Source organism: Psittacula echo (genome assembly GCF_963264785.1).
Source record: "Psittacula echo genome assembly, chromosome: 6".
Taxonomy (NCBI): Eukaryota; Metazoa; Chordata; class Aves; order Psittaciformes; family Psittacidae; genus Psittacula; species Psittacula echo.
In genome coordinates, this window is record NC_137743.1 from 18071740 (window position 1) to 18096755 (window position 25016).

Genomic DNA, 25016 nt, shown 5'->3' on the forward strand with positions numbered 1-25016 from the left:
GGACACAGATCCGAAGAGCTGCACACCAGGCAGCTCTTGCCCACCCACAGCATACAGTATGTGCTGTCAAAGCCCATTACATGCAGTAATATGTGACAGTGCAGAACTGCAGCTGTGAGGAGGACAAAACATAGAATGTGTAATTGTGCACAGCAGCAGTCCAGTCTCCAGCAGTGTCTGCAGCTCCCTGTCCCATTTACTGCAGCAGCAGGGCATGTTTGTCACACTGCAGCTCCTCAACATGTGTGCAAAAGGAGGGAAGGGAGCTATAATTGAGTGGCATGTGTCACTTGATTGCATGTCTCTTGTCCTTTGTTTTACGTGCATCACGTCATGATGTCTGCTTTAACTTAGATTTATTGGCAGGAGGCTGGTTGTGTGCAGCTCTTTGACCAAGTGTGGAGCAGGGAAGAGGCTCTGGGTGCATCTTGCTTGCCAGTAATGTCCCTCAGGGTGTTCAGTCTTCAGAGCCAGGATTGTATTGAAATGCACAGAATATACTTCATGTTCTCTTGGGACACTGTGTTGAAAAGCAACAGAGTCCATGGTTTGTTTAGAGCCCTGCATAACTACCTGTGCTTGGTCAGGTGACAAATGAGGTGTAATCTTCCACCCCAGCCATCACTATCATTGAGATGTCCCAGAACCATGACACAATCAGATGGTTGATTCAAGCATTGGAAGTATGGTATGAAAATTCCTCATATGATATTGGCAAGAAAGTTCCTTTAAACTTGTCAGCACTGTAATTGTATCAGACATCAATGGCTTGGGGCCGCACATTGTTAACAGGGTACAGAGCTTTGGAGTTGTTTAGGATTTACCCAGAATCCTCAATTTCAGTGTTACAATAGGGATAAGAAATAAAATCTTTTGCCTTTGGTTCGCTGAGGACAGCTGCTGCAGAAGCATTGACATGGTCCTTCCTTAAGTGCCTTCTTCCACATGGAGCTCCTGACAAGTGGCATTATAATTAGTAGTAATTTATGAATACATTCTATTTGCTTCTCTGTAAGACAGAGGGAGCATGAATTCTCCAGATTATATAGTTTGGATTCACTTTGTGTTGTGCATCTGCCTGGCCTATCTTCCCACTCTTTTGATCACACTTTTGAATATATCATACAGCTTCTATGAGGATAGGGCACTACCCACTGTTGTAACACAGATAATAAGAAGTGATGGTAACATGCAGTAGCAACTAAGACTGTGGGTTTCACAGATGCCACCAATTCCTGAGTTATCAGAGCCTTCTCAAGTCTGTTTGCTTACTGACTAAATGAATGTAGTCTTCAGCCCAGTAGGAGAATTGATGGTGCCCATCCTGAGAAAATGCTTTGTGAGAAAAAATCATTTGCATTTGACCTTGATGGCTATCGTGAATATGCAGTCAGTAGAAAGTGCAATAGCCTCCTTGCTTTTTACACACCTTTTTCCCATACGAGATAGTTAAATATAAAATCTAGACATCACTGAGGTTTGTAATGGTCCCTGGGGATTTTGGAATGACAGAGCAGTAACTCTCAAAGGTCTGTTATAAAGCCAGGAAATGTTACTGTGTATTCATAAAAGGCTATACTACAAATATGGAAAGAGTAATTAATTAGAAAATAATTTATTTAAATTAGACACTTTATTTGAAAATAACTTAAGAACAGGGTTAGGAAATGGAAAAATTGAAGGACAGGCATATCAATTTGAAGCTGTGAAGACCAGATATATACTTTTATTTTGTAATTAAGTTGGTGTTACAATTTTGGGGATGAGCATTACTGGAGAGCTGTGACATTTTCCCAGGCTGAGGAGTCTGAGGAAGGCAAGGCTCTCAGAGATTCAGTCCTTTTCTTAGCGTAGCCTGAGTAGTCAGAGAAGTGGGTGCTTGCTGCAGCTGTGCCTGCCTGTTGTGTCCTGGCTGTAACAGCTGTGCTCTGGCTTAGCAGAAGCAAATGAAATGGACAGGATTCCTTATTTAAACAGAAAAATGGTACATCAGTCTGTTATCTTCCTTGAAGTAGTTTTATTTTGGAAAATCCTGTTCCACCCCACTTTTCCAAGTGATGTAGCATTACTAATGCAGCAAGGCCTCTGGGTAAGCAGGGGCTTTGAATTACGCTGAGGACCCAGCTCAGCAGAGCAGCCAGGGACACTGTGAGCTGTGGCAAAGTGTTGCTAATGGTTCCACATGCTTACCTTAACAGTATGTCTAGCTAAGACAGCACAGCCTGAGAACAAGCCCACATTAGCTCTCGGCAGCAGGACAATGCCAGGCATCAGATAGGAGGGAAGCTGGGACACCCACCATTAATGTCAATGGGAGTTGGGCCTGCCAGCCTGGGCTCCCACCAAGCAGAGCTGCCTGTATGTGCCCCAGGCAACCTGAGGAGGGTGCCCATTGGTGCCTGGCCTGCACCCTGTGATGGCAAGGGGGAATTAGGCATTGAGGGCTGTGAGGGTGCTGACTGCTGGAGGTTAGGCATCACATCCACTTGTACAAGCAGGCTGTTCTATTGAACAGCAGCTCTGAGAGGGTGAGTTAAAGGCCTGATTCAAAACCGCAGCGCTGTGATTGGAGGCTTTTTGTTTCCCCATTTAAGCGTTTGAGGTTTGTTTATGCCAGGTGTGCCATGGGTTTGGGCTGAGTCATGAGGATCAGTCACCATGGAGAGTGCAGCAGAAGCTGTTTAATTTACTTAGCTGAGACTACCTGCACCTCTGGTTTAAATTACTATGAGCAGCAATAGACACGAGCATCCCCATCTTGCTCCCCACGGTAAAGCAAGCTTCTGAAACACCCAAGCCTGAAGCCATTAGCATCCCTGCCTGGGGCCGGACCTGCACAACTGCCTCCCAGCTCACGGAGGGAGGCGGGAAGGCGTTAAAGAAGGAAACGGGCAGGTGAAGTGGCTGTCGGCCGGGCCCGGGCCGGGCTGGAGCCTCCTTCCCGCACAGCCGCTCGGCGCGCCCTTACTCGCCTCTCCCCCCGCAGCTCCTGGACCTCTTCATGGTGTGGGACTGGTCCACCTACCTGGCTGACTACGGGCAGGCCACCTCCAAATACCTGCGGGTCAACCCCAGCACGGCCCTCACGCTCTTGGAGAAGTAAGTGCCTGGCGTGGGTACTAGTGGCGGCGCGGCGGGCGCGGGGCCGGGCCGAGCGCCGCAGCCCTCCGGACCGGGGCCGCCTGCCCGCCTCCAGGGAGCTGCGACCAGAGCCCGGCGGCAGTGCGTCGCTGTCCCGGTGCCGGGGCTCTGGTAGCAGCTCGCGGCTGCCCGAGTTGCCGCTTCGGGGAACGGGAGCGCAGGAGGTTCGCGGTGGTAAAGCCGGTGTGAGCGTTTTCGGCTGGCTCGGGCCGGGGGACAGGGTAAGGAAGGCGCGTTTCCGCCGGCCGAGTGTCTACCTGCCTTTAAAACCTGCATCCAGATACGGAGTGGTTTAAGGGCGTTTTCTAACGGTGTTTTCTCTCCTGTCCTGCCTGCGGTGGATGTGTTTTGCAGAGTTCACAGAGGGTACGTATCGCCTATCCTGTTACACAAATATTGTTGCCTCAATTTATTCTATTTCCCGAATTTCGTTTTAAAATCCATCGGTGCGGGAGGTCAGCAACGCCAATATCGGGTAATTTGTCGGTGAACAAAACATGCCGTTTGCTGAGTCTGAACTTACCGTGGAATCAGATGAGACTCACGGGTTTGCTTTTCTCTGAACGCAGTTGGTAGGGGCCGTTTCCTGCCGAAGTTGTATTTGCTTAATACTTGTGAAGTAATATTTATTAAAACGAATTCGGCATTGTGGAAGTTTAATTTAAAAACACATAGATAACAGATTTTGTAATCTTTTGGTTCTTATTAGCAGAAAGATCAAAAGAGGAACAAAAATATATCTATTTAAATAGCGGGAATTTTCCTTTTCAAATTATGTTTCCAACGTCTCTGTGTTGTTTGCTTTTTTATTTCTGCAGAATGAAAGACTCTAGCAAAAAGAACAATATTTTTGCTCAGTTCAGGAAGAACGATCGTGACAAGCAGAAGCTAATAGAGACTGTAGTAAAGCAACTTAGGAGTTTAGTGAATAGTATGTCCCAGCACACATAGGCCTGTTACATCGACTGTTTCTCATCATGCCAAGACGTATTTCTTAGCCACTGTTTCTACCAAGCAAATAACTATATCAGTTGATATACATTAGTTTGCCCAAGTAAAGGAAAAATGCAGTCAATTGCTTGTACATGGAGTCTTCAGCAAACAATCTTTGTACGTATTTTTACTGGATCAAATACTATTTTGTATATTGTAAACAAATGGTGACAAATGAGACTGTACAATAAACCCCAGCTCAATTGTATTGTACATGGAACAGCTGAACTGTAAATACATTATTTAAATATCCACAGACATAGTGTCCAAAATTTTGCTCTGAGTAGGAATTATTTGAGAAACGATCTCTTAGTTGCTGTTTTCTGGATGAATCCTAATTTAATGTTTTTTTAAGCCTTGAGATACTTGCATTTCAGATGCTGCCTATCGTTTCCCTGCATTAAATGTATATTAGCCTTAAAGTGATTGGACATAATTTTGTATACCAGGTTTTGTAGTCTGGAGGTATGAAAAAATCATCTGATTTTTAGTACCTTTGAAAACTACCTGAGAACTAAACTAATATTTATTTAGCATTAGCACTTACAGGCTTTGTTCTCCAAAAGGGTTTAATCTTGAGGTTGTGAATGTAAATAACCATTTGAGTTCTTTAGTATGTGACATTTTGGTTTGGGTTTGTTCCTCAGGGTTATACTATTTCTAACTGTACTTTTGTAAGATCCCGGGTTATTTCCCCAGGTTGCAGTAAGGAATAGATTTGCCACTGCTGGTTTCGTGCTGCATCTGTTTGTCAGTACGTACATTCTATCGCCAGACCCATCCCACTGATCAGCGTTTCGTCCCACCGCCGGTCTCTTTGCACTGTCCCCTCCTGGCTATTTTAGACAACAAGAGAATGTCTGACAAATATAAACCAAATGGAACATGTAACAATAATGTCCATTTTCGCTGTATTTTTAAGTTATTGACTGTCTAAATACAGTAATATAAACCTCACCCGTACTCCTGTTTAATTTCTGGAACACACCTCTGAGCCGATTCGTTGGGACCTGTACAGGTCCCGGCTCTTTGGTGATGTACCCCCACGACAGTCGGGCGAGGCAGCCCCGACGGCGGTGTGTGAGCCGGGGGAGAACGGGCTGCAGGATTCCCCCTGCTGCCGGTGCGGGGCGGCAACGGCGCCGGTGGAGTGGGGCTGGGACGCTCCCCGGTCGGGGGAGCCCGAGACGGGACTCGGTGCCTCCGCCGGGCGGCGGGAGGAGCCGGCCCGAGTGGGCTCTCCGTGGGACGCGGGGCGGAGGGGAAACCCTGCGCCGAGGGACCGCCGTCCCGCCGCGAGGCTGGCGCTGTGGCCGCTAGCTCCGTGGCTTCGGGGGGGCACCAGGCCCCTCGCCCCGAGGAGAGGAGGGCTGCCTTGACCGGCCCCGCTCGCCCTGCGCCCCTCAGTCGTTCTCCCCGGTTCTCCCGCTCCAATCATCGCACTTCGCCGCGCTGCTTAAATATGCAGCGGATACGTCATCTCCGAAGGTGGATCGGGCGTAAGTGGCCAATATCTATATAAATGTGGCCGAGGGGCGAACCGGCAGCAGGAGGCGAGCGGGGCCGGGAGGGCAGCACCCGCCAGGGCCAGCCGCGGAGCTCCCGTCGCCGGCACCGGAGCTTGACAGCCGCCGGGGCCGCTCTCCCGGGCCGCCCTTGCCCCCGGGGAGGGGACCCGCCGCCGCTCCGCGCCCGCCCCGTCTGCTGCCGCCCTCGAGGAGGATGCCGGTGGGGCTGTCCTGGCCCGAGGCGGCGGCGCTGGCGCTGCTGGCCCTGGCGCTAATGGTCATCCTGTGCCGGTACCTGTGGGCGCTGCGCTGGAGCCTCAGCCGGGACCGCGGCAGCGCCCTGCCTCTGCCCAGGGGCTCCATGGGCTGGCCCTTCTTCGGAGAGACCCTGCACTGGCTGCTCCAGGTAAGGCGCAGGGAGACGGGGCCGGATGGGAAGGGACTGACGGGAGCCCTGGGCTGACCTGCAGCTTGCCCCCAGGGCTCCCACTTCCACAGCTCCCGGAGGGAGAAGTACGGGAACGTCTTCAAGACCCACCTCCTGGGCCGGCCTGTGGTGCGCGTGACTGGTGCTGAGAACATCCGCAAGATCCTGCTGGGTGAGCACACTCTAGTCAGCACACAGTGGCCTCAGAGCACCCAGATCATCCTGGGCTCCCACACCCTGCTCGGCTCCATTGGTGACCTGCACCGCCAGCGCCGCAAGGTGAGCCTCACAGCAGCCCCGACAGCACACACAGCCCAGGCAGCACCTCCTGCCCAGGCATGAGCATCGGTGGAACATGGGACCCCTCAGTTTAACCACGTGCCTCTGTTCCATCCCTTTTCCTCCTAGATCCTGGCCAGAGTGTTCAGCCGCACTGCCCTGGAATGCTATCTGCCACGGATCCAGAAGGTTGTGAGCTGGGAGCTGCGGGGCTGGTGCATGGAGCCAGGCTCCATCGCAGTTTATTCCTCCGCTAAAACCTTAACTTTCCGCATTGCAGCTCGGATTCTGCTGGGGCTCCGCCTGGAGGAAAAGCAGTTCAAGGACCTGGCCAAAACTTTTGAACAGCTGGTGGAGAACCTCTTCTCCCTGCCCCTCAACATACCCTTCAGTGGGCTGCGCAAGGTACTGCCGCCTGCCCCTGCTCCCTCTGCCTGGGGGCAGGGGCCTGGGACCTAGCGGCACAGATCCTCTTTCCCCAGGCCCACCAAGGTGTACTTCTGATGGACCAGGACATCTGCAGCATGTTCTGGATCTGAGAGCCTGGTGTCTTGCCCATCCCAGCTGTCTCCCCTTCTCTTTGTACTTCTCACCTGCTCCTGATTGGCTTTCAGCACCTCTGGGCACTGGCTCCAGCTCACTGTAGAGCACAGGGTTCCTCTTCTCGCTCACCCCATGTGTTGCCTCTGTTGGCTCTGGTTAGTTTGTCATGTCTGGTCCTGCTCCATCTCATCCTGCCTGGACTCATGTCAGCCCATGACAAAGGGGTCAGGGAGCATGGGCACAAAGGCAGGTGGGCACAGTGCACTTCAATTTAGTGCTCCCTGTGCACGTAGAGCAGGCTGAGGACTTGAGGCCCTCTTATGGTCCTTGATTCCTTGTCCCCTAGCAACAGCAAGACAGCGATAGGGTCCTGGAGGGAATCATGGCAGAGGAACAGTCTCCTGTGCCTCTTTCAGCCTGCAGTTTCTCCCCTGCTGCCCTGCCCCTCCTTACCTGCCTCCCCACAATCCTGCTCTAGGTATCAGTCCTGTGTCCCACCCCTCTTCTCCCATTTCAGTCTGCATTCCCTCCTCTGGCTTTGGGCTCTCCACCCTTGCCACAGCTCAAGACTCCTGTCCCTTTTAGCCAGATCTTGCCCAATGTTCCATTTTCCACTGTGAGCCCTGCCTCACCAGCTCACCTTACCGCGCCAGTTCCAGTTCTCCCCAGCCTCCCTGCTGCTCTTCTCCACCAGCTCAAAGCTCTTGTTTCCTCTGTCCAGTTTCCTTTTGCAGGTTGTCACCAATGTGAGCTTTCATCCCCCATCCCTCCCTGTCCTCTCTCAGGGCAGCCACAGCTTGCCTGGCCCTAGACCACCTTGCATTTAGGTTCCCTTGTCTTTCCCCTTGCTCCCTGCCCTATTTCCTTTGTCCAGTCCTTCCCACCTCAATTCTCAGCCTTTGTATCTTATTCTCAACATCTGGTCGTGGCCATTTTTCATCCCAAATCTCTGGTCCTTCTGGCTTCTTCAGAAGGCATCTTGATACAGAGCCAGACACCCTGACTCCATCCATCCCACTTTGCAAAATGATTGCCAATCTCTTGATTTGCTGAGAGTGGAACACAACTAGAGATGAGCTGGGTGTGACTGATGTGTCTTTATCTACTATACCTTGGTAAAGCAGCCCATTTGCTCCTGTCTCAGATGTGCCTTTCTGCTTGGACTCAGTTTTATTTAGTTGCCTCTTGTCCCTTTGGATGAACTTCTTTTGGACCTTACACAACTGTAGGTTTGTTCGGCACAAATGCCTCTGGACTCAGTACCACGAGTTTACTGCTGCCTTTTCTCAGAGTTATCCTGGGACTTGTATTTGATTCACAACAGCAAGGCAACAGAATCTGCAGCAATTTCCCCTAAACTTCTGCCTCTTGCAAGGCACTGGGGCTGCTTAAACAGTTCTTGCTCTTACAGATCCGGGGATTAAAGATTGCCATACTTGGGGTCCTCCTGTCTCTTGGTAGAGGGGGCTGGTTCCTCAGGCTCTACTGAACTATATGTGCTTCCCACAGGGAATTAAAGCACGGAACATGCTCCATGAGTTTATGGAGAAGGCTATACAGGAAAAACTGCAGAGAAACAACCCAGAAGATCACAGCGATGCTCTGGATTTCATAATAAACAGTGCCAAGGAGCATGGCAAAGAATTCACCATACAGGAGCTAAAGGTAAGGAGATCCCCACCTTGCAGCGTCCCTTCTGACTTGGTGGCTGTTTGAGAGACCTGGGCTTAGGGGGAAGAGTGGGATTGTTGGGAACCCAACATCAGCCGCTGGCTCCTGCCCTTCTCTTACCATCTCTGAGGACACCATCTCCAGTGCAACTGAGAAAGCCTGGCCTTGGCAGGCCCACAAGCTCTGGTGGGATTGTGCCTCTGCATTAGAAGACAGCTGGTATTTAAAAAAGGAATTAATGCCTCTTCTACCTTTCCTCTTCATGGCCACCAGGCTTCAGCCTGCCTTAGGATGCTGGTAGGGTTATATGGCAGCTCCAAGGCTCTGTGTGTCAATGCGTATTTGGTAACCACCAAAATACTGTGCTGGAAATCTTTAGAGCTAGTTGTGTGCTTCCCAAACATCTCCCGGCATCTGGCATAGCGCAACATGTAGTTCATGCCACTGCATTCCTTGGGGCTGCAAGCCCAGAAATCTCTGAGATGATGTACCAAAATGGGTCCAGGGATGTAATGATGGATTCCAGGACATACCTTATCACCTTATCATTAATTAGGTCATTAGCTTGTGGATTGCTATGATGCAACATGACACATAACTGTGATTTAGGGATGAACCAAGTAGTCCTTACTAAGCCAAAACTACCAACTGAATATGAATAGTATTTTGCCAAAGACCCTGGGAGAAAATTGTACCGTATCATTCATAGCACCATGTCACTTGGTGTCAGTGGGTGACACGCTGCTTTTATATAACAAGGTCTGAAGCAATTTTGCATGGGTACAGCAGTTGAATATAGTTTAAAAGTAGTTTTACCATTTATTTAGGTATCTAAGGAAAATTCTCTAAAGATTAATGTTTTATAAATATTTTGTAACAGTGTAACATCTAAATTGAAAATATTTGAAAGACTTTACTGTTGTTATTAGCTACAATTAGAACCAGTGTATATTCTGAAAGTAATCTTATTGTAATTATTTATTATATTATTTATTCTAATAGAATGTTTTTATTATAATTATTTTTAAAAAATAATTGCCAAATTCAAAATGTGATTAAGATTGATTAATTTCTATTAGTATTCACATGCATATTACACATGAATAATTACATGATCTCTCATTATGTCACAGTTTATGTAGCCACACTGTCAGAGGCTGATACAGGGAGGCATATAGGCTGTTATTTCAAATCACAGAGCCTGCCTTAAATTTATTCCATGTTACTGAAATGTCTTGGGTTTTAATTGCAAGTGGTAGAATGGAGAGATTTCTTTTCATCTGGGTCTGCTACCTTGTGAATGTAAAAATTCCTGCTAACGCCTGCAGGAGGTGTGATAGGAGTCCACGGGGATCTGTTATTTCAGAGGTTTTATTTCAGCTGAAAGATGCCCTTGAGAGTTGCAACTTGGCAAAAGCCTCTAGTCCAGCCGGTATATAGTGCTGGGGACCATAGAAAAGAGCAATCCTTGTTACATTACCCCTGACCCTACCTATTTGGGAGGAAAGCTCAGAAGAGCTGAATTAAGGTGATGTCTACTCATCTCAGCTGTGTTTCTGCTTTAGTCACTTGGCAAATGTATGTCCAGTTTGTACAGAAATGGAAGAAGGGTGTCTTGTTTTGGTCTCTGCCAACCCAGGTTGGGTGCAGGTTTGTGGAGAGCCAAGGGGAGGCTGAAGCCCCCTGCACAGGGACAAAACCTGCAAAAGGTGAGAACAGTCTGAATCACAACCAGTTTAAAATGGCATTCAAACTTGTCAAAACATTCTTTCCTCTCCCAGGAGTCAGCAATTGAGCTCATATTTGCTGCTTTTTTCACCACGGCTAGTGCCAGCACCTCTCTGATCCTCCTGCTACTGAAGCATCCCTCAGTGATTGAAAAAATAAGGCAGGAGCTGCTGTCCAATGAGATGTACCAGCAGTGTGAGAGCTGCCCTGTGAAACACTGCCTGGACACCCTGACCACCCAGGGCAGGGACAGCAAGAGACCGCTTACCTGCCCCATGGCCAAAGATGCTCATGAAAACCAGAGCCAGCCACCAGGCTCAGAAGAGGCAGGTTCCCGTCAGCCCAATGCCTGTCCAGAGCCCACCTTCCCCCACAAAAGTCCCTGCACTGGTCCCCAGCTCCAGGCACCATCAGAGCAGAGCTGTCGCCGTCCTTCGGATATCAGCCTGGAGAAGCTGAGCCGCCTGCGCTACCTAGACTGTGTGATTAAGGAGGTGCTGCGGGTGCTGCCCCCAGTCTCCGGAGGCTACAGGACGGCACTGCAGACTTTCGAGCTAGATGTAAGTGCCTCGCACGCTAGCGGGCTGCTAGGGAGCTGCTGTCTGCCGCTGCCTGCAAGCTCCCTGTATCCAGCACAGTGGTGATGCTTGGCAAGTGTAGCACAGAGGAAGGTGGCACTTGGCAACCTCTGTGGGTCTCAGCTGGGCTGGGGAGAAAAGAAGCTGTGGAGCAGATGGGTAATGTGGTGGGGCTGTTCCCTGGCACCCTCTGCTCACTCTCCACTAGCACAGCTGGCTGCACAAGTATTTAATGCTCCTGTTCTTCGCTATTTTTTTTGACAGGGCTACCAGATCCCCAAAGGCTGGAGTGTCATGTACAGCATCCGTGACACACATGAGACAGCTGCCGTCTACCCAAGCCCCCCTGGTGGCTTTGATCCAGACCGCTTCAGTGTCACCCAGACAGAGGCTGTGGGCCGCTTCCACTACATCCCCTTTGGTGGCGGGGTGCGGAGCTGCATCGGCAAGGAGCTGGCACAGGCCATTCTTAAGCTGCTGGCCATTGAGCTGGTCAGCACAGCCCGCTGGGAGCTGGCCACCCCCAGCTACCCTGCCATGCAGACTGTGCCCATCGTGCATCCTGTTGATGATGGGCTGCAGCTCTACTTCCACCTCTTGCAGCCTGGCCAGGGCAGAGAGGGGTGAGACAGGGGTATGCTGCCCCCCTCAGCCCTGGTGTTGACGTCCCTCCATGGCTGCCAGGGGCAGTCTCTGCTGTGCCCATGGCACTGGGTCACTGCAGAGCAACACCCCAAAGGTCTTATTTTTCCCCTTCTGGTGTGCAAGCCAGTAGGGAAGGCCCTGCAGAGTCCTGCCCCTGAGCATCAGGTGGGGACTCAGCCTCAGCCCAGGGGCAAAACCCAATGAAGATGCTGGCAGGGAGCATCCTCCATAGGTGCTCAGCCGACCCCTTCCTCATGCAGATCTCCAGCCACTGGGGTGAGCGTGCAAAATTCCTAGCCCCACAGCCAAGGCTCACAGAGCTTTTCTATCATGTGGTTATCTCCTGGGTGTGTTATAGTAGAGGCAGGACCAACATCCTGCACAGTGTAGCTTTTTAGGTGTAAAAGGAAGGAAGATGAGGAGGCTTTGCTGAAAAACACAAGTCAGGGCTGCCCAATCCAGAGCACCAGCTCTAGCTAGAATAATAGGGTGAAAAGTGTATTTTACTGTAAATATTTAATCTATCTCATTCCTGCACTTCCCATTACAGCTGGCACAAAGCAGATATGTCTCGTTTACCCAGTAGTGGTAGTCATGTGTGTTGTGCATCAGCACTGTGCTGCTGCTAGGGATCTGCTGTGAAGCCTCCTTCTGGGGTCCCTGCAGGGTGGACTCTCAAGCCGCAGCCGGCCTGGGGGTCAGCCTGAAGCAGGGAATGGGGCTTTGGGGAATAAACACTTGGAAAGGGACGTTTCTGAATGTGTCTGATTTGTGGCAGAAAGTCCTCTGTTCCTGATGGTGTTCACACTGCAGAGGGGGCATCTGCAAAGTGGCATAGGCCCCATGCTGCCTGGCTGGCCAGACTGACTGTATCACCTTCTGCAGCCTGCCTCTGCCGGGGAAAGTGCCAAGACAGCAGCTCTGTGGGTCCATCCAGGGGTAATACCTGAGGCTAAGCCTGGATGCTGAAGGCACCTTTCTAGAGTGGCTTTTGAGTACCACCTGCTTTGCTGAGACACGGGGTATTTCTCTCCCATGTAAAATGAAGTGAGTCCTGCTGCTTGCGCTGAGAATAGAGCTGGGCTCAGGTCCTTGCTACACTGCAATGTGTTAATAAGCTCCTTTCAGCTTCACCTCTGCTCCCCACTGTCACACATCCTGTGTGGAAGCAGCGGAGGAAAACATCCACCTTGTCCTTCCTGTGTGTTTTGGGCTTGGTGGCACAGTGTGCATTGTGTGAAAAGCCAGCAGCAGCTCAACCTGTTAGGGCAGAAAACTGGTATGAGGACAGGATCCCTCTGGAAATGCTCTGGAGAGCTGCTCTGTTATTGTTCTGCTTCAATATCAGGCTACAAATGATCTTGCCCTGGCCAGTCCCCCTTGTACATCCATGCTGGAGCTCTGCAGCGAGGCATGTGCTGCTGTTAGCTGTCAGAGGGCTGCGCAGCCAGCACAACGCTACCTGGGGCAGAAATGTGGCTCCCAAATGTGACAGGTCAAATCTGGAAGAGGTTGAACTGCAGGGCTGAGTTAAGTGCTGTTGGCAGGTCGACCCCGTAGTGAACCAAAGCCTCTGCCCCTCCTAACCTTGTCCTGAAAGGTGAATCTTTCTGGCTATCAGAGGTGAAATCAGTAGGTGGTGGCTGCAAGTGGCAATGACTAACTTTAATTAGCAGGAGCTGCTGGCGTGGCTGTGACCCGCGGGCGACGCAGGCTCCCACCGCGGGCAGGACTGCGGGGCAGAGCAGGGCCTGCAGCGCCCAGCACCGGCCAAGGGAGGGCTTAACAATTACCCCGAGCGCTAACGAGCCCCGTAGCCACCCGCTGGAAAATGTAACACGAATCTAGTTAAAAAAAAAAAAAAAAAAGGACTTGAAACTGATTTTGTTTGCAGATAAACAAGAGCATTTACAAACGACGTGTAATGATTGTTACTTGTAATCCAAGTTTGTTCATATTAGGCTGTTAATTTCTTGACCGCCTTCCAAGATGTTTTTAATTATCCCTTTCACTCTTTACCATTTGATTCTTTTCGAGCCGATGGCTGGGGAATACACAGCTGGGGAGATAATAAAGCCTTCCTGTGGCAATTATCGGTGCTCAGGCCACCGTATCTCGTTATTTTGATAGACAGTGAACTTGGCGCGGTTGCCGGCCGGGTTCACGCAGATGTCACGGTCCGTGTTGTAGGTCACAAGCAGGTCAGCGCCCGGCAAGGGGAGAGCGCCGGGTCAGGGCCCGGCCGCCGCTCCCGGCCAACGCCGACCGGGCCCCGCGGAGCCGCACCGGACCCCGAGGAACTGCGCGCTGCCGGGGGCGAGGATGTACCCCAGTCTTCGGCAAGGGGCGACGGAGGCGCGCAGACTCGCTCCTGCAAGGCGTCGAAAGAGGAGGTAGGGTCCCGAGTGATGCGTTGATTGTCAGGAAAATAATAATTAAAAGTGACATCACCCCCTCCGCTACACAAACGCGCACACAGCTTCCAGCTTTTATTGAGCTTGTCTGGGAGCAAGAAAACAAAAGTAACAGGGAAGCAAAAGGAGAAAAAAGTAAGTTAAGAGGAAAAAAAAAAAAACCAAATAAAATGTCCCCAACAACAAACCGAGCACGACAGTCTATTGCTAACAACAGTGCCCGGCGGAGAGCTCCGCGGCCCCGTACTTCCCTCCGCGACCCTGCAGCTGTGGTCTGCGCCAGGCGCCTCTTCGCTAGTTGCTGCTTCCCCCGGACGGCGCCTTTTGCGCAGGGACGCAGAGGCAGTCCCAGCGAAAGCAGCCTTCCTGCGGCCCCGCCGGCCACCCCTGCCAGCGGACGCCGCTCCTCTCCGGAGAGCAGCCATCGGTGCCTGCCCGCCGACTCCGCCATGCGGCAGCCGGCAGGGTGCCCGTCCGGTGCAGAGCTCCTCTTTCCGGCCGCTGCAGATCCGACGGCCCCGGAATATCGGCGAGCCCCAGAAAAGGGCGGGCAGCAGGTCCCGGGGAAAAGAGCCGGGCACGGAGGGTTCGGTGTTTTCTTTCCGCGCTCACCTCCCTTTCCCTCAGTGACCCGCGCTTGAACCTGCCTCGTGAGGCTGAGACGGACTGCAGCCCGCGGCTCCTTCCTCCGCTGCAGGCAGAAATACAAGCCGGGCCCTTCGAGGTGAACGAGAGGACAGCGGAGCTTCCTCCACCGACGTGGCGGCACATCTGCGGCTCTGTCCGGTGGCCCGCCGGCCTCTCCCAGCATGGGGGACTGCCCGCTCCGTCCGGTCCCCAGGACTGGACCGCTGCTTGGGCCGCTGGCTCGCCGCTCCCAGCCGGCGACAAGAGCGGGTGGGCGAAGGAGCTCCGTAGCTTGCGGAGCGCAGCGGCACCGGCCGGGGAGTGTCCTCCGGAGGTAGGTATCCCCGGGCAGCAGGGTCCCCGGGTGCTGGAGCAGGACACTGCTCGATGCAGCCTGCTGGTCTGTAGCGAGCATCAGCGATAAATCCGAGGAGGTGGCCGCTCCCCAGTTGTCGGCTGCATCCGCTGCCCGCTCGCTGGGAGAGGTGCTGCTGGAACGAGCCCGGAGCGGAGGCCGGCGCGCCCGGGAGCACCTTTTCTCCCCTCGGCTGTCTGCGGCGGGCGGGATGAGCCGCGCAAAGCAAATAGTTAAAGATTTCGGGGGGAGGAGCCAGGCCACAATCCGCAATTAAAGATGAACTTTGGGTGAACTAGTATATCGACCAAGGTAGGGTGGGCAGCAACCTGGGAAGGGTATAAAAGGCGGCCAGCGGAGAGCCCAGCCCGCGCACTCCGAGCTCCCGGGGGGCCAGGCTGGACTCGCTCCCTAGCCATGGGCTTCTCCGCCCTGGTTGCCAGCGTCCTGTGCACCTTCCTGCTGCCCCTGTTGCTCTTTCTGGCCGCTGTCAAGCTCTGGGACCTGTACTGCGTGAGCGGCCGCGACCCCAGCTGCCCGCTCCCGCTGCCCCCGGGCACCATGGGGCTCCCCTTCTTCGGGGAGACGCTGCAGATGGTGCTCCAGGTAAGGCGAGGTGATGCCGCGGGAATCGGAGAAGTCCTCGGCTTCTCCTCTGGCTGCAAGGGAGGGGGAAGACCAGCAGCTTCGCCGGGCTCCCGTGCCCAGGTGGGAAAGAGGTGCTTTTCATGCTCTTTTCTTTTCTTCGTTTAACATTTATTTTGTTATTCCCCCCCTTCTCCCGGACAGAGGCGTAAATTTCTGCAGATGAAGCGCAGGAAATACGGCTTCATCTACAAGACTCACCTATTCGGGCGGCCCACCGTGCGGGTGATGGGAGCCGAGAACGTGCGGCATATCTTGCTGGGCGAGCATCGGCTCGTGTCCGTGCAGTGGCCCTCGTCGGTGCGCACCATTCTGGGCTCGGGCTGCCTCTCCAACCTCCACAACGGGCAGCACAAGCACCGCAAAAAGGTACGGCCCCGATGGCGGACGGGGAGCGGGCGCGGCCGCCCCGGGCGCAGCGGCTGAGCCTGTGTCCCTTTCCTTTTCCTCCTTGTCCCGCCGGGCAGGTGATCATGCAGGCCTTCTCCCGGGAAGCCCTGCAGCACTACGTGCCCGTCATCCAGGAGGAGGTGAGTGCCTGCCTGGTGCGGTGGCTGGGTGCCACCGGGCCCTGCCTGCTGGTGTACCCCGAGGTGAAGCGCCTCATGTTTCGCATCGCTATGAGGATCCTGCTGGGCTTCCAGCCCTCTCAGGCCAGCCCCGACGGCGAGCAGCAGCTGGTGGCTGCCTTTGAGGAGATGATCCGCAACCTCTTTTCCCTCCCCATAGATGTGCCTTTCAGCGGGCTCTACAGGGTAAGGTTTGGGGGGTGGGGAGAAGAGTGGTGCCTCTGCAAGCAGGGTGGCTGAGAATGGCCGGGAGGGATGGCAGTACAGCTCAAGTCCCATGTTGCTCTCCTTGCTGCTTGGACAGGGCTTGCGGGCACGCAACATCATCCATGCCAAGATTGAGGAGAATATCCGTGCCAAGATGGCCCGCAAGGAGCCTGAGAGTGGCTACAAGGATGCCCTGCAGCTGCTTATAGAGCACACACAGGGCAATGGGGGGCAGCTCAACATGCAGGTGAGGTTCCCCAAGGCCAGATCTGTCCCTTTCCTCCAGCCCTTCTGTCAGCATTACACTTATCTTTTGGGGCCAAAATGAGAGGGCAGGAGGTGTTCGCTTTCCCAGCTTGCGTAGTGCACTGGTGTGCAGAGGCTGCAACCAAACTGCTGGATAGGGAGCCATATCCACAGGGAGCATAAGCATCACCCGCATCCTGATCCCTGGGTGTCTGCTGCAGTCTGTGAGTGATGCACAGTGTTGTACAAGTGGCAGAATGGGCCTGATAGAGATACTATGTTCAAGCCCTGTTTTACTACTCCTCTGTGTCAGGAGCTGAAGGAGTCTGCTACAGAGCTGCTATTTGGAGGCCACGAAACCACTGCTAGTGCTGCCACTTCACTGATTGCCTTCCTAGGGCTCCATCATGATGTCCTGCAGAAAGTGAGGAAAGAGCTGCAGGTGAAGGTGCGTGCCTCCCTCAGAGCCATTTCACAGAATGGGGGCAGTGGGGAGGTGCCTCCAGGAAAGGTGGCCCAGACTGGGCTCCCTCTGACCCAGCTGATGCCCTGCTTTTGGGGGGAGGCAGGTAAACACCATTTTCTGAGGGGTGCCAGTAGCGTTACCTGCCTGCTCAGTAAATGTCATGGCAGCATCTTCCTTTCTAGGGGTTACTGTGCAGTCACAACCAAGAGAAGCAGCTGGACATGGAGGTCTTGGAGCAGCTGAAGTACACAGGCTGTGTCATCAAAGAGACCCTTCGGCTGAGCCCACCTGTTCCTGGAGGATTTCGAATTGCACTCAAGACCCTTGAGCTAAATGTAAGCAGGGCTTGGGCTTAACTCCTCAGAGCAAAGTACTAGTGCATTCATGTAGCCTATCTGCCTTTGGACGATGTGCAGGAAGCTAGGAGGAGAGGTGGGGTGCACCAACGAGTCCTGTACTGACACTTCACCTTATTTAACACAGTATGCACTTCATGTCTCCTTTCCCTTCTTTTCGTAGGGTTACCAGATCCCTAAAGGTTGGAATGTTATTTACAGTATCTGCGATACTCATGATGTGGCAGATCTCTATACCAACAAGGAGGAATTTAACCCGGATCGTTTCATGTCTCCATCTCCAGAGGATTCCTCTAGGTTCAGTTTCATTCCTTTTGGTGGTGGCTTGAGGAGCTGCGTGGGCAAAGAGTTTGCAAAAGTCCTTCTGAAAATATTTACAGTGGAGTTGGCACGGAGCTGTGACTGGCAGCTGCTGAATGGACCTCCTACAATGAAAACTGGCCCCACAGTGTACCCTGTGGACAATCTGCCTACCAAATTCATAGGTTTCAGTGGCCAAATCTGAGAGCTCAACACTTGCCTCTGGCTGGATTTCTCCATAGCATCTAATGTGTACATAGTAACTTTTTATAGTAACGAAGGCCTTTAACTATTTAAATTTGTAAATGTACAATAGTTATTTATGACTTCAAATATTTCAAAAGGCTATGATATTTTTTTCCCCAAGCACTACAATTATGGGTCTCTGATTCATAATTAGATAATGTTATTTCTATAGAAATAAGTTTTCTCTATTTAATTTTATTATTTTTTTTTTATTGAAAGCTGGCCAGCTAAGCATTTGAAGATGTTTCACAACGGTGTATGTATTAAATATTCTTAAAGACATTTGAAACAATGGTAACTGGCCACTCATCTGAATTATCTAAAATGGTTACTGTTTCAGAATGTTTTCAGTATTATTTGTGTCTAGATCTTATGTTTAATGTGTGAATTTTGAGTTTGATAATAAAGTTTATTTTTGATGATCCTCTGTATGAAGATCTGTGTGTATTCTAAATAGTAGCTTAACCAATGGTTCTAAAGGGTTTGGTTGTAAAGTCTGATCTGCTTTTGTGAATGTGCTATTTGCTATTTCTGTGCTTGTAACTCTCCTCTGCCTCCCACTCCTAGTGTGGTTCTCACTTCTGAATAGTAAATTCTTTTAAGTTTTAGCCTGTAAGTGGCAAGAGTAATGCAAAAACATATGTGCATTCACTGAAGAGAGTATGGAGTGATAGCAAGTGTTACAGGTCTCCTTATCGAGTGCATAATCTTGAGCCATAGTAAATATGAAAGTAAAGAGAAGCAGAAGACTAATGTATTACAGGAGTCTTTCTCTGTAGCTACAGAAAATACATTGAGTAAAAACACCCTATAAATGTCCTTTCCTCTCATATTAGTGCTGACCTCTGTAAACAGATCGCTGGATCTTGTTCTGTGTTGAGTCTGCTGGCTATGAATCTTTACTTATGAAGGTGTCTCTTATCAGTTGGTAGAGCAAATAAAATCTGCTGATTTCTTCCTGAAAAGCAACAGCTCTGACTAGGTCACAGATAGAGCATGCATTTGGTTTAAGAACTTCTTCCCTGGAATTCAGCAAAGTGAAAACTAAAAGGGAGGCACTAATGTGAATTGATTAACAGGGAATCAACTGTTGAGATGCAATTCCCCGGGGGTGTGTAAGCATGGCAGATAAAATGCCCTAGGCATGACCTCTGTTTTGGCTTAACCATAAGGTCTTCCCCCCCATTACTACACATATTAGTCTTCCCTTAAAAGTCAAACAACATAGGCTAGTTTTATAAACATCTACAAAGTAAACCAATGTAATTCAGTGTCATGCGTACTTATAGCACTGTATAGACTAATTTAATTTTCTGTTTGCTTCTGGAAAATAGTACCTTTTTCATTATGTTCTCCCAAGGTCAAAATTAAGGATGGAGTTAAGTTGGTCAAAATCACTGCAAGTGTTTAATAGCATATATGAGGTTTTGGATTTTTTTTTTTTTTTTTAAATGAATGTTTTTAGAATACATCTGATGTGTTTCCAGCTAGCATTTAAAATACATAAGCTTTTAATGAAAGACCTTAGGTACAGCCTATGTATGAGCATGACTATCAAGACATGTTCATATTCAATTTTTGTAGTCTTAAAATACAAAAGATATTTTTAGATCATGCTTGAGTCTTCTTGGCAATGTTTAAAATCTTAAATAATTTTTACTATGCAGACTTCTTGTACCATTATGTTTTCCAGGGATTTGATAAATGATCTCAGTTTAAGATGCCTTATTACAAATATAGTAGCATAAAACTGCAAACCTTGTTCCTGATTTGGAGGTGACCTGAAGTCTAGAGACTAGCAAGACTCTTGCCTTGATATCCTTCATTAACATTTTATGCCTTAACATTACAACATTCTACAAATCCAAATAGATGCTGGTATTCTTTAATTTATATTAAATTGTTTTTTATTATTTTTAATTGAAGTCTTATATGTGGGAACTTTTTTAGTTTACATTTTGTTTTTATAAAGAATGGGTACCTAAGTGCTGTCCGGATAATATGGAGAATATGAACACTCTTTCATAGTGCAAGTCTAAGGTCATACATGCATTTATCTGTTTCCTTTTTTATTTTTGAGTCAACTTCATAAGTCTTTTGTGTTTAGAGAAAAAAAATCATATATTTAATTTTATATTGTCTGGACATCTGGGGGCACATCCTCAGCTGTTGTAAATCATGACAACGTAACCGATGTTAGGCACTGCCTCTGTATAATTTATCTCTGTAGTTAAATGGTCTGTCACTGCTGTGTAATTTAGGCATCTTGGAGCTAGCTTTAAACAAGCCATCCCAATAAATGGTAGCAGCATAGCTGCAGTAATATGGAGCTCAGTGTGGGTTAATTGCTAAAATATTTGCCCAATTTCTTGAGCAGGTTTTACAACCCCTGCTAATCTCCTCTACGCAGCTGTTATTTTGACAGCTTAGATGCTGGCTGCAGACCAGTTTCAGGTGAGCTCTGGTATGATTATGTAGCTTTGCCCGCTCAGCAGCAGCTGGTGTGGGCACATACTGGGACTGTGGCTGCTATTTAGGGTCTGCCTGGCTCCTGCACCTTTGGCTTCTATCCCTTTTGTTATGATGGACCCATGAACTCATCTTGCTGAAAAATTGTCTACCAAAAAATAGTTGCTTTTTGGGCAGACCAGGTCATCCATCTCTCTAGCTCTCTGCATAAATGCTATTTATTAGTGCTGGGGTGCTGCAGCAGAGATGAAAGAGGCAAGAAGAAGAAGCAGCCACACCAGCCTGCTCCACTGCTAACAGGTAGCTCCTAGAGCCATGCTCTAGCTCTCCTTTTGCAAGTGTTACCATGTGCTGCTGAAAGTCACTTGTGCTCCAAGGCTCACAAGCTGAAACACATTAAAGGGCAAGATCTGGTGAGGAGCGCTCACTCCTTTTAATTGGGCCTTTTTCGGGTATTTCATATTCTTCCTCATAGTTGACCTTTCATTTAAAAGAAAAGTGTTTGACAAGTTCTCTCTCTGGAAAAATGAACACAGTTCAGTAGGTGCTATCCTTTGATCCTGGAATAAGCCCTGATTATTTATATGCAGCATGCTGTTTTTTCTCTGAGAGTAAGGTGGGTTACTGGAACCCACACTTCTCCTACACCCACGTGAATGTATGCAAATGTGTGGTTCTTAACAACATGCATTCATTCTTGAATAAAAATAACAGTAAGGAACCATATTGGTATAAGTTGACATTGAGGAATGCTGCTTGATAAATCAATTCTTGATTGAAAGGGAATAGTATTTCTACATAAGGTCAGAAGAGGTAATAGTGAATTTTGGTAATGGTTATATGAGTAAGAAAAAATGTGCAAATGAATGCTAAAAACTCCCTGGAAAAAAAAAAATTGTTTGATCAAAGATAATTCAATCAGTTTTATTTGTTTTGTCCTAGTGAAATGAGAGCATGTTACTTTCATGTTTGCGCTAGGAAAGGGCTGGTTTTTTTTTTTTTTGATTCGTGAAAGCACTTATTGAAGGGACAGTGTAATTTGAAGTCTTGCATGCTTAAGGTTTTGCATTTACTTTTCTGACGTTTTCTTTTTTACTTGAGTCTCTTCCTGGACCTTGCAAAATGAGAGGCTGACAAAAAGGTTGTCCTTCTTTCTACCCCATTACAATCTATTATGGTTTTTTATTTTATTCTGGTCAGTGATTTAGAATAACCTTTGGAGAGGTACCAGGAAGAATACTAGTAATATGTACAATATTCAATTTTTGGCTTTCAAGTGGTACTTTCCTAAGTGTTATAGGAAGTTTTTAGAACTGTTTTTACAAATCTGCATCTAGTCATCTTTGACAACAGAACACGGCTGTGTTGGTTTAATTCTACACATTGGCAGAAGTGTTCAGGGTGGATGCTGATAAAAGAATACGCCCTGGTCATTTAAAATGAATGTGCGTAAAGTTAGACCCCAAGATCCATCCCTCTCTCTTTTTGTTTTAAGCATTGAAATTTGTTTTTATGAGGTATAAATTCTCAACTTTTTCTGTCTGTCTCAAATCGAGCTGCACTGCTTAGGCTCCCTGAAAATCCAGCTACTTTGACTTAGTCCCAAGTACAGATTAAATAGCCCAAGTGCAAGCAACCCACTGCAGAATTTCTTTACTTTAAAATTACTACACATCATCTTTAACAGTCCAACAGGATCCTGTGCAGGGCTATAGGATCCCATGAAGTCTGTGTCTCTGCTGAACATTCACATAAACCAAACTTCAATCTATGGACTTTTGGCAATGTTTTTGAACCTATGAAAGGCGATCACAAATTTTGTGTTTGGGACATACTGCTCAGTAGGGTATGTTCCAGACCCAAAGAAGTTACTTTATTTATGGTTTAAAGGTACTATGTTACATGTAATTGTCTTCTCTTTTATAACAAAAAAGAGTGGGTAGCTTTGTTAAGCATTTGTTAAATCTGGATAGTTTTGTTTGCCAGGTGGTTTGTATTGTAAATTCTCTGTCAAGTTATACATCCAGCATGCATTGCAAAGCATATACAGATCAGCAGCAAAGATTTAAAAGTTTGTTAGTTGCTACCATTAGAGTGATAGATTAGGAGAAAGGAAACATAACTGGCAGCAAGTTTAGAGAAGATTCATTACTAGACTGGCTTGCTTCACTTGTTTAATAATGTCTTATGAAAAATGTTATATGAGAAGCTCAATGAATAATGCAGCCTTCATTAAGTTATGTAAATGAATGAAACTTTGTGGGTGGGTTAAAAATAAAATATTTAACAAATCTGTTTACATCCAAAAAGTAAGAACAGTAGAGACAGCTTTTAAAGAATTTCAGATTAAAATATTTAAAAGGTGACAATGAGAATTTTGGTAGTAGGACAAAATAGTGATGTTTTAGTAAGTGTTTACAGCTTGCCTTTCGGTTGCAACATGGACAGGGCAACATATTAAGTATTCTCAGTTAATTAAAGTGTTATTTGTGCCTTTGTCAGCAGTCCCAACAACACTGTCTTACTTGTGTATGCTGTTAGTGCCCCAGAGACACATGCAGAACTTGTGTGATTTGCAAGGCTAGAAGGATCATTTTAGCAAATGACTTATGATGTACTTGTTTGCTAGGTCATTTTGTTCACAAACACGCAATCATTCGTACACTGGTTGATTTCAATGCGTTTTTTCCTCCGAATTTATGACCATTTAGAAAAGCTGAAGTCTCTATGGGTTGAGTTTACAGGATAACTGCCACAACACAAGAAAATTATAAAACAAAGACTAAATCATCTATTGACAACATGCTTTCCTACCACACCCTCAAATGCCAACCTTTCTTATGCCTCTCCCAGAAAAAATCCTTGGATTTGGGCCTCACAGCTTACCCAGAAGGTCAAAGATTGTTAGAGACTGTCTTTGAGCAAAGGGGGAATAAATTCCAGAGCTGAGGGCCCCTCAAAGGATCTCTCCAGAGATAAAACTAACCAGAAGGCAGTCCCATTTGCACTCTTTCAGGTAGGAGGCAGGTCAGTAACTTTGAGGTGGTTGAAAGCTGTAACTTTCAGTGTCAATATGAAGATCTGGGTCCTGAGCCATGGTCTAGGTACAGCTGAGACAGTTTAAGGAAGAGATGTGCCCAGGCACAGGTTTACCAAGACTGTGTTAAGTCATCTTAGTTAACGCTGCTTTAAATGAAACAGCTTCCTCCAGGAATTAGTATTTTGAGGGAAGAGCACCAAATTAGCGTTTTTTTTGGTTGTGTTTGGGTTTGTTTGGTTTTTTTTTCTTCCCCTTCTTCTTTAGGTGTTATAAATTTTAAATTTAAACATTAATTAAATGTATCTTTATCTATGTCAGAAATATACTGCTTTTCTGAGTAAAATGTCGACAGAACAAACATCTTTTCAGGATTAGATCCAAATCTGCAGTGGAATGATGGTAGACCTTGGGTTTCTTGGCTTGCTGACTTAATTGACTGATAGAAGAAATGGGCTGTGGTATGCTTTACCTAATAGCCTTTATTTTATATTTAGGCCCCTGTGAATTAGCAACCTGCCGTATCTAATGGGAAAAGAAGGAGGGAACTGGATAGTGCCCTGCTCAGTATAGTAGTGCCAGCCTGCATGAATCGGGGTTTTTTCCACTTACTCACAAGTTTACATCATACACTTACTCATAAACCACCCAGATTCTCTCTGAGGCTTCCCTTGGAAGTCTAGGGACTACAGAGTAAACGGAAACTGCTCCCTAAGCTGGCAATAGCCTCCTCTTTTGTGAATTGTCCTTAACTTTGACAAGAAGAGGAGATAGGGCAGGAACAAAGGGAAACCACCAAGGAGGCAAACAGCCCCACTGCTCTGGCGCTGCTCCACTGCCCTGGCTGCATAACACACAGGTGATTTTCCACGTAGTGTCATCCTTCTTGTCCCGACTTCTCTTGCTCATTGGTGTCGTTATATTAAATATACATTATTGATGTTAATAATGCTGCCTATAGCACTGCAGCAAGTTAGCACATGTATTATAAATCTAGCAGTTAAAGAGAAAAGTTCATCAATCTTATCAACAGATTGCTTGAAGTAATGGCATGTCATGACCTTTTTGCTCATTGTATGAAATGGCTCAGATTTGTGACATTTCTGAGGGACTCTTTCCTCTAACTGGGACTGAGAGCATGCTGGTCACTGAAATGCACTTATTGTCGGTCAGAATTTCTAGAAAAAAATCACAGATTTAACCGTGGTGATGTACACATGAAAGTATATTTTATGGAGACAAGTTGCATGCCTGCAAAGTGGAACCATCTGCTTCTTAAGGAATAGTCTTGTTGTTCTCTTATTTTGCATACTGTTAGTACTTTTTTCTTTTTTTTAGTCAATAGTTTACAGATGTATTTGTTACTGAAGTATTTAGAAAGAAAGGGGGGAGACAAGCTGAGCAAGCTGATGAGGAAAACTGGGAATCCTTAAGCAGTCAAAGGTACTACTTGTTTATTTTGGTGGCTCCTTGGTGATTGTTCTTTTCACCTTTTATTAACCTGCAAATGGATTAGTCCTCCTGAACTAAAGAGGAGAAACCAGTGCACAACCCACTGCCCGAGAG

General features: G+C 48.3%; 3 protein-coding genes across 4 annotated transcripts in view; all 3 read left to right on the top strand.

The window, feature by feature from the left end:
* EXOC6 (exocyst complex component 6) overlaps positions 1-5074 on the top strand; it is a gene marked incomplete at its 5' end in the record, with an annotated part of 90992 nt that extends 85918 nt beyond the window's left edge. Inside the window, 2 exons of one of the 2 annotated variants that reach the window (XM_080620257.1) lie at positions 2987-3099; positions 3960-5074. In XM_080620257.1, the coding sequence (XP_080476383.1) occupies positions 2987-3099; positions 3960-4092 (246 nt within the window). In that variant the 3' untranslated portion in view covers positions 4093-5074. Of the gene's footprint in view, positions 1-2986 lie in introns of both variants that reach the window. The other variant, XM_080620255.1, reaches the window with a different exon arrangement.
* A 782-nt stretch (positions 5075-5856) lies between these two features.
* Positions 5857-13930, top strand: CYP26C1 (cytochrome P450 family 26 subfamily C member 1; the record flags this gene model as incomplete). The annotated part of the gene is made up of 8 exons (XM_080621960.1): positions 5857-6048; positions 6124-6348; positions 6478-6753; positions 8401-8556; positions 10344-10850; positions 11133-11491; positions 12292-12452; positions 13551-13930. 8 exons carry the CDS (start codon positions 5857-5859, stop codon positions 13928-13930), a joined length of 2256 nt encoding a protein of 751 aa, XP_080478086.1.
* A 1396-nt stretch (positions 13931-15326) lies between these two features.
* Positions 15327-18356, top strand: CYP26A1 (cytochrome P450 family 26 subfamily A member 1; the record flags this gene model as incomplete). The annotated part of the gene is made up of 7 exons (XM_080621720.1): positions 15327-15515; positions 15699-15923; positions 16022-16309; positions 16428-16577; positions 16890-17024; positions 17225-17377; positions 17562-18356. The coding sequence occupies 7 exons, from the start codon at positions 15327-15329 to the stop codon at positions 17901-17903; spliced, it is 1482 nt and encodes a 493-aa protein (XP_080477846.1). The 3' UTR covers positions 17904-18356.
* Between the last annotated feature and the right edge of the window lie 6660 nt (positions 18357-25016).